Source organism: Silene latifolia, chromosome 4, assembly GCF_048544455.1.
Source record: "Silene latifolia isolate original U9 population chromosome 4, ASM4854445v1, whole genome shotgun sequence".
Lineage (NCBI taxonomy): Eukaryota > Viridiplantae > Streptophyta > Magnoliopsida > Caryophyllales > Caryophyllaceae > Silene > Silene latifolia.
In genome coordinates this window covers 101,903,878-101,913,430 of record NC_133529.1, presented here as the reverse complement: position 1 = coordinate 101,913,430, position 9,553 = coordinate 101,903,878, and the positions used below count along the sequence as shown (strand labels likewise).

The 9,553-nt window shown below is 38.3% G+C and overlaps 1 protein-coding gene and 1 non-coding gene across 2 annotated transcripts; both read left to right on the top strand.

The window, feature by feature from the left end:
- Positions 1-988: 988 nt before the first annotated feature.
- On the top strand, positions 989-1,095 carry LOC141654038 (small nucleolar RNA R71). Its single transcript, XR_012547620.1, has one exon. It is a non-coding gene; the product is annotated as a small nucleolar RNA R71 (small nucleolar RNA).
- Positions 1,096-3,305: 2,210 nt separating this feature from the next.
- On the top strand, positions 3,306-3,743 carry LOC141651844 (uncharacterized). Its single transcript, XM_074459539.1, has one exon. The coding sequence runs from the start codon at positions 3,306-3,308 to the stop codon at positions 3,741-3,743; it is 438 nt and encodes a 145-aa protein (XP_074315640.1).
- Positions 3,744-9,553: the final 5,810 nt, after the last annotated feature.

The window sequence follows — 9,553 nt, the reverse complement described above, 5'->3', positions numbered from 1 at the left end:
CACTGTTAGTCGATCGACCATGTTGGTCAGTCGATCGACTGACCTCTACAGGACCAGAAGCTACTGTATCTCGCGGACTGGTCGATCGACTGGGTATGTCAGTCGATCGACTGATATACCTGGCAAACGTCTTTTTCTTTTCACTGTTCGTTCCAGCTTTCTTCTGACTTGGTTCCGCCTCATCTTTTTCAGCGATGTCCTCAACCATAGCGGGTCCATCAAGGGTAGACCCACTCCTCAAAGTAATGGCATTAAAGGTCTCCTTTTGATCCGTCTGCGTCGGTAAATGTCCCGGAGCTCGAGTTGTATTATTGCTTGCCAATTGAGCAATTTGGCTCTCTAACATCTTCATCCCGGCCTCTCTAGCTTGAGACTCTTTCAGCAACAAATTCTTCAATTCGGCAAATTCGGAACCTTGGGATTGCTGCTGCTGCTGTGGGACATTTGGAGGCTTTTGGAACTGTTGTTGCTTATGAGGGGGCACATAATTCTGCTGCGCTGCTGCTGCTGTGGAGGTGGAGTTGGATTCAGAACATTTTGGCTACTCCACCTCAAGTTAGGATGGGTATTCGGCTCAAAATAAGTATTTGTCTGCCTATAATGTTGAAAGGCAGCACAAGACTCAAAGGGATTAGGACAATTGTCTGAAACATGTCCCTCATCTCCACATCTCTTGCAGACGAAAGGACCGTCTGAAACAGCATTCACATGATAGATCCCTCCTTTTGAAGCTCCTCCCAACTCGTACTTATCAAATCTTGCCGTGAGAGCCTCTAGTGCAGCTACAGAAGGGGATTCGACACTTCTTCTTTGATTTCCCCTGGAATTCCCATACTCAGATTTGTGGGTGGCCAAATCATCAATAATTTTCCACCCCTTAGTCTCTCCCACGTTCTCCTGGAATCTGCCACTAGCTGCCGCATCCAGGATAGCCCTCTGATCGTCATAGAACCCATTATAGAATTGATTGCATAGGCTCCACTTCTCAAACCCATGGTGCGGAATAGTTCGCACCAGTTTCTTGAAACGGACCCATGCCTCATGGAAATTCTCATCCGGACCCTGTTTAAAGCTCGTGATCTGAGCTCTAATGGCATTCGTCTTCGAGGCAGAAAAGTATTTCTTATAGAATGCTAGGGCCAAAGAATTCCAGTCGGTGATCCCATTAGCAGCTCGATCCAGGTCTCTGTACCACTCCCTTGCAGCATCACGAAGGTAGAATATGAACATGGTTTCCTTCACTTGGTCCTGAGTCACACCGGCTGGTGGGGGTATGGAACAGCAGTAATCAATGAATGTCTCCATATGCTTGGCTGCATCTTCATTTGTAGCTCCCCCGAATTGGTTTCTTTCAACCAAGTTAATATAAGAAGGCTTCGGCTCAAATTTTATGTCCTCCCCTGGTAATGCGAATCCTTTATAAAGATTCGCATATGTCGGCTCAGAGTGACTGGCTATACTCGCTTCTTCAGCCATGACTGGAAAATCTGGAGATGTGACGGTCTCGACTGAAGAAGTGGAAACAGGAGATGAAGGTGGATCCTCCTCGAGCAACTCGTTCTCGTAAAAACTGGAATGAGAACCAGGCTCTTCCTCTGACTGTTGTTCTTGAAACAATCTCCTCTTCACGCGCAAAGTTCTCTCAATCTCAGGATCGAATGGTAGTAGTTCACCGTCCTGTGACCTGTGCATAAGAAGAAACTACAAGAAGAATATGAGAAAAGTTTAAGGAACAGATGTCCCTTAAACTAAGAGAAAGACTAAAATAAAAACAACTAAAAATTTTAAACAATTTCCTCCCCGGCAACGGCGCCAAAATTTGATGCCCGTCGTTGTGTGCACCAAAGATAAAATTTATAATACCTATTAAAACTAACAGAAGCTAGTGGTAACATGGTCGAACCACAGGGAGGCGTGTGCAATTATTAGTTGTCTATTTAAGTCTTAAATTAACAGTGAGTGGGGGTTTGATTTGATTTGGTCTATAGCTAAAGGCAATAAAAGACAGTAAACTAAATAAACGGATAAAATCAAGAATTAAAAGGGTGCTAAGATGGTCGGTTTACTGTAGTTTCGGCGGCAGCATACTAAGTAGGTCTAAAACAAACACGTGAGACGGGGAAATAAGAAGTCCTCTCGGTCCAATCTTACAGGTAGCATCTTTCGATCTCGCTACAGGTCCCTAATATCACTAATACTAACTTTCGTCCTGAAAAGTGACTAAAAAGGGCTAAATTAACTCATCTTTCGATCTCGTTAATCTAGTCGTCTTAATTAGGTAGGCTATCTCCCTTCCCTATCTTTCGATCTTTATTGGGTCGGTCAAATCCTAGGCATTCAACTAGTCGCGTGCACTCGATTCGTCAAACATAACAATTTAATTAATTAAAACGAGGGTGATCTCACGAGGCCAGTCGATCGACCGGCACGCAATTTAGGTCATACTATTCTAATGCCGCCTACGCTACAGATTCCCTACATCCTAGCACGAATAATTTAGCTACTCATGACTATTACGAAAACAACAACAAGTTTAATGAAATAAACTACTGAATTCATGCTTGAAATAAGTAGACAAACAATAACATAAGACGATAATTTCGGCTTCGGGAGATCTAACCTAGCAATTCTATACTACGAACGAAAGCAAACAACTGAGTATTAAAACAGATGAATACCGTGTAAAGAATTTGCAGAAGAAAGATCAAAACCGAATGCGAAACGAAACTTTATTAACGGAAGTAACCTAAACTAATGTATATGTGGAACTTCGTGATAAAACTGAATTAAAGCTTGAATAAAAATTCGATCCATATTCTGAAAACTCAAGCTACGTTATATAGAAATACAACGTAGTTCTTATTCTAAAACCTAATGTACCATGGGCTTCTAATTTCTCGATCTTCTTATTCACGTCCGAATTAGCGGCTTGGTCGATCGACCATGCAAGGCAGTCGATCGACTGCTCCTCGCTAAACAGTAGCTGCTGGAACTCGTGATCTGGTCGATCGACTAAGGGCAGCGGTCGATCGACTGAAGTAGCTGATACTTGACTTCTAAATTCTCGTGGATTTGTCTTTTGGGCCTCGAAATGCGCACCAAGCTCGTTCCTTGAGTAAATACTTCATGTCAAATGCAATGCAATGTTCTCGGGGACGGATTTAGCTTGATTTTCGCCGGATTCTTCACATTTCTGCAACAATGTACAAAAACACGAAAGTAGACGGAACTAGGGAGAATAGCAGCATAAACTACACAAATGAGCTCTGAAATGCGTGTAAAATGAGGTGTAAAACATCATATAAATGACACGCATCAGTTACAGAGTGGGCATTCTCCTTATATCGCCAACAAGTGAACCCGTTCCCGTGTCCATCAAGCTGGATTTCAATGTCACGAACAACGCCGCTGAATATGAAGTATGTTTGCTTGGTTTACGTAGTGCTCTAGACTTAGGTGTAAAGAAGTTGTTAGTACATGGAGACTCGTCCCTTGTGATCAATCAAGTGGGTGGGTCATGGAAAATTAAGAGCCAAAGTTTGGCCCCATATCAAACCAGAATCGAAGAATTGGAGAAATACTTCGAGGATATTCGATATGTTCACCTCTCGAGAGAGGAAAATCAGTTTGCAGATGCATTGTCCAAGCTAGCTGCCTTGATCAACATTCCCGACCACGTAGATAGTATGCCAATATGTGTCGAACGAAGATCGTCACCTGCCTATGTGAATGCAATATGTTGAACCATATAGATATATATATTTATATATATGTTTATGTTTTGATGATGTCAAGATCGAGTACTTTATATTATATACACGTTGCGCGTAATTGTTTGTTTAGTCTCTTCAGATTAGACTTATTATTTGCAAAGCTTAAAGAATTGTGATGAAAGTATACAAGAAAATATTGTGATCAAGCCCTCAATCACGGATCAAGATATCACAAGATAGTTAAAGAATTATTCAAGCATTCATGGGAAGATGAAGCTCATTTAAAGATTGATAAAGCTTGAATGACGAAGTAGCCTACACTCGAAGATCTCTTAAGAAGATTAGAATAGCGTAGGTGATTATCTCGTAATGGTAACGTACGAATGCACTTCTTAGAATAGTAAAGTTATAGCCTCACAGCTATAACATTGCTTATATAAGAGCTCAATGTTATAGCTCTTCTACTATAACATTGAGATGTCAAGTTTACATAATACACGACTAAAATGTTTTTAAATTGTTTTTGAAAAATGTTTTTGTCTCTTTTAAATGTTTTAGCAAAAAGTATTTATTTAACAAGGAAGCCCATATTCATATTAAGTGTGGTTTTATTTTAAGCTTATAATTAGTAATTATGTTGAATCAACTTATGAGTTGAGTTATATTACTAATTAGGGTTTCTAATATTACATACCCTTAAACCCTAAATCTAACCTAATATCAAGCTAGGGTTTTCACAAAATTCGATGCCCATAAGCCGTGTTGTTCTCGTGTGAACTTAGCAATATAATTTGATCATTGTTAAGATTTTATTCTTAAGAATTATCTTAACATATCTTTTATATTTAGCTTGATATGGTTACATATGATAAGGATATTTTTGTTATGGAAAATCTTATCATATCTTAAGATTTAAGGAAAAGATAATAGGAGAATAATTGATAAAATTATCTTTTGGTTATTTCCTATTATCTTCTAATATTTTTAAGGAAAGAAATAACAAGATATGATTTGTTTACATATCTATTATTTCGGCTTCTAGGGTTTCAAGGAAACCGAGTGCCATGCTTCCTCTTTTGCTATAAATACTCTACTCTTTGCTATATTTGAATGTAAGACCTTTTGAGCATAATTTCGATTTTATTTTGAAAGCAAAAACCGTGTTTTACAAGCAAAAACCGTTTTTTGTTATTTTGAAAAGGTCGTGCGATTTATAAACTTGTGCATTCATTCTTTCGTTATCGTTATAAGATAATAGTGCTTAATTGATTTCTTACTCGTTCATTAACATGAACTTTTAGCAGAATCATTAGTAATTTCTTATTAGCGTAAGTTAGTCACTCGGGTATTTAGCGATACTCACTTGAGTTACAACTAGGGTTGGTTGTACGAGTTGGGTTAGTAAATTTTTAATCCGTAGAAAGGTACTAAATTTATTAATCGAGAATAGTGGACGTAGGTTTCAATTTGTGAAACTGAACCACTTCAAAAATCTGTGTGTCTCTCTTTCTCTTTCGTTTTCCTTACGCTTTGTTTTAGTTCGTTTATTAGTTGATTAGTTAAAGTTTAATCAATAAACAATAAATAATTAATTATATTTATACAATCGAAAAAGTGGGTAAAGTTTTTAATCCTCAATTCACCCCCCCCCCCCCCCTGAGTATTTCGGATCGATAGACTCTTCAATTAGTATCAGAGCATCGTGCTCTTGATTGCCTAACCGCAAAGAGGCTGATCTGTCTGTCTTTATTTATCTTATCGTTTTATATTCCGCTGCCTATCACGTGATAAATGGTTTCCAAATACCTCAAGTGTCCCGTCTTTGATTGGAAGAATTATGGTTTATGGAAAAACATGATGACTCACTATGTGAAGGGTCATGATTGGGAGTGCTGGAGGATTATCCAAAACGGACCGCATAAAATTCTGGTTGCATCCGCTGAAGGCACTACCTATGAGAAAAAGGAAGATGATTATGTCGAGGCTGACTACAAGAAGGCCGAAAAGAATTCTAAGGCAATAAGCCTATTACAGAACGGCATGACTACTGCAGAATTCGATCGTTTCTCTTCATGCTCAACGGCCAAGGAAATATGGGACGGCCTTGAACTAGCTTATGAAGGTACTTTCATTGTTAGGAAGCACCGCATAGATCTGTTAATATAGAAATATGAGTTATTCAGTATGGAGCCAAATGAGTCCTTGGATAGTATGTCCGCACGTTTTTCAAGCATCATAAGCGAATTGAAAAACCTAGGAAGAAAATTCAACATCGAGGATATTGCAAGAACGGTTCTTAGGAGCCTGACTAAAAAGTGGCGTGCCAAAGTCACAGCAATAGAGGAATCGAGAGATCTTGAGAACCTATCCTATCAAGAACTCATTGGTGCCCTCATGGCCCATGAACTCACTCTAAATGCTGATAAAGAAGAACCGAGTAAAGGTAAAAACATGGCCTTGAAAAGCGATGATGTCAGCTCCGATATAGAGGATGAGACCGTATTGTTTGCTCGTTGTTTTAAAAATAGAATCTTTTGAAACAAGCAAGCAAAATCTTCTGCTAATAACAACAAGTCTTTCAATAAGAAAGCAACAGAGTCTAAATCATCATTTGCGAATAGAGGTTGCTTCAAGTGTGGAGAATCTGATGATATGATCAAGGATTGTCCCACATGGGAGAAAATTAAAGACAAGACAAAACGTGAGAAGACAAAGAAGGAGTTTAAGCAAGTAATGATGGCTTCGTGTTGGGGAGATCTTGACTCAGAAGATGATGAAGGATCTGAAGATGATGAAGTAGCAAATCTTTGTCTCAACAGCATCAGTCTTGACCTAATCTCTGACAGCGATGATGATAGCACGGATTCTCACTCAAATTACTGCTTTCTAGGAGAATCAGATGAAGATGACGATGATGAGGTTAATTATCTTGAACTCAAAAAGTGTGTTAAGAAACTATCAAAAAAATGCCCTAATTGAATTCTTTGAGCAATCCCTCGACAAATGTCATGAACGGGATATGGAACTAAAGGATCTAAAAGAAGAGATTCTTGATATTGCTGAGGAGAATCATATTCTAAAGACAAAAGCTAAGAAGTTGAAATCTAAAGTTACAGCTGATAAAGCTCCAATATTAGATACTGCTAATGCTGAGAAGAAGGAACTAGAGTATAAAGTTATAGCTAATGAGGCTATAACTTTAGAACTTAGAAAAGCCAAAGAACTTTTGGAGTCTAAAGTCACATCTAATGAAGCAGTGATTTTAGACCAAAAGAAAGAAATAGATTCTCTCACAAAGCAATTGAAGGAATCTAAAACTGAGATGATCAATGTTAAGAAACAACATTCGGATGTTGTATTTATTCTTAACAAAAGGTTCCAAGACTTTCTAACAATCACAAAAAGGATAATGACGTAGATCACACGAAATTTCTTGAGGAAATTAAAACCCTAAAGGACTTACTCCTACACGCAAGGAAAGTCCATGACAAATGGGAAGGTAGCACCAAAGTCCTAAACTTCCTAACTGAACAATCTGACAATAATATGAAGATGGGTTTAGGACATGAGTGCTACAGCCGTAGAGATCACTCTAAATGCAAATCAACACCTTCTGATCACGATTTCAGAAAAAGAAAATATGCCGATCTTCCTGAATATCTGATTTGCAATTATTGTGATCATACGGGTCACATCCAAGATAATTGTGTCAAACGTGTACATGATATACGAAAAAATACCGAATTTGTTAAGACGGTTGACACAACAGTAGAGGATGATGAATCCCCTATAGATGAACTAATCGAAGAGAGGAATAATAACTTTCGTTGGTTCTACGACATGACTTTTTATTATACCAAAAAGCCTAGCACTTCACAAACTCCTTGTCAACCTACACAAAGTAAACCTAAACACAAGGAAACCAGATATGTGAGACCCAGGGAATCCCCTAGACCTAGAACTCCTCCTAAACAAAACAACCCAAGGTTTAGAAATACAATTGTTAGACAAGTTTGGGTACGAAAGGATATGGTATATAGAGTAACTAACCATAAAGGACCCAACTTAGCTTGGGTAACTAAAAATTGTATCTCATCCTTTTGCAGGTTATAGTGAAAGAAAACAACCAATGGTATCTTGACAGTGGTTGTTCAAGACACATGACTGGAGATGAGAATTTGTTTCTTTCACTCAAACCTTTCAATGGAGGAAAGGTGACTTTTGGGGACAATAATAAGGGTAAAGTGATTGGCGTGGGCAAAATTGGAATTTCTAAATCACACGCAATCAGTGATGTTTATCTAGTGGATGGTCTCAAGCATAATCTACTTAGCATATCTCAACTATGCAACAAAGGTAATAAGGTTGTTTTTCATACAGATGTTTGTTTCATTATAATTGAAGGTACAAGTAGTATTATTCTTGAAGGCCATAAAAAAAGAAATGTGTATATGGTTGACTTAAATGCTGTGCCTACTAACTCATTTTCGTACATGAAAGTTACACTTGATGATCCTTGATTGTGGCACAAACACTTTGGTCACATTAGTTCACCTATTTTGAATAAACTCAAGAGATGGGACTTGGTTGAAGGAGTACCTAAAATCAGGTTCGATCAAGAGAAGATGTGTGACACTTGTGCTCGTTGCAAACATGTGAGATCATCGTTCAAACCCAAAAGAGTGGTAAGCACGAATCAAGCCCTCGAATTAATACACATTGACTTGTGTGGTCCCATGAAGGTAAGAAGTAGAGGAGAATCCAGGTACGTCTTTGTTCTCGTAGATGACTACTCAAGGTATTTATGGCCTATCTTTTTTCACTCAAAAGATGAGACTTTTGATGATTTTGTTTTTCTTATGAAACTAGTTCAAAATAAATATAAGACTAATCTTGTTTCTATTCGTACGGATCATGGCACCGAATTTGATAATCAAGCCTTTATGGAATATTGTAGAGCCAATGGTGTAGGACACAACTTTTCTGCACCACGAACTCCTCAACAAAATGGTGTGGTTGAACGTATGAATAGAACACTAGAAGATATGGCTCGTACAATGCTCTTGTGTAGTGGTCTACCTCGTAATTTTTGGTCTGAAGCCATTAGTACTTCATGTTATATTCATAATCGTGCTATGATAAGACCTATCCTAAAGAAAACTCCTTATGAACTTCTAAGAGGTCGTAAACCTAATATCTCTCATCTTCGTTGTTTTGGGAGTAAGTGTTTTGTTCATAACAATGGTAAGAATAGGTTAAGTAAGTTCGACCCTAGAAGTGATGAGGCTATTTTTATAGGTTATTCGGACCATAGCAAGGCTTATAAGGTCTTCAATAAAAGAACACTTTGTATTGAAGAAAGTATTCATGTTATTTTTTATGAAGATAATGTGTTTGATATGCCCTTACAGGATGAGGAAGAAGATGTAACACCCCCATATACCAAGGAGCCTTAACAAGACCTTCCCTATCATATAAGGGCGTTACCATCTCGGTTGCCCGAAGACAGTAATAATCAAATGTCGATAAAAGAACAATTAAGTTATATTACAAGTGATTACTAACAACAGATGATATGAAAATATACAACTCAAAACCATTAACTACTATGTCAACTACATCTGTCGTGATTCGTGATAGACTCATCCCGCCAAGCACCCAGCTATGATCCAAACCACAACCTGCTAAGACTGACTACTCACCATAGTGGATCACGGCAGACACAACAGAGACAAACAACAAGCAAAATCACACAAGGTCAGCAACTGAGGGGATAAACATACAAAAACAGACACAACACGAGTACAACAACACACACGTCATATCACCTCCAACTAACC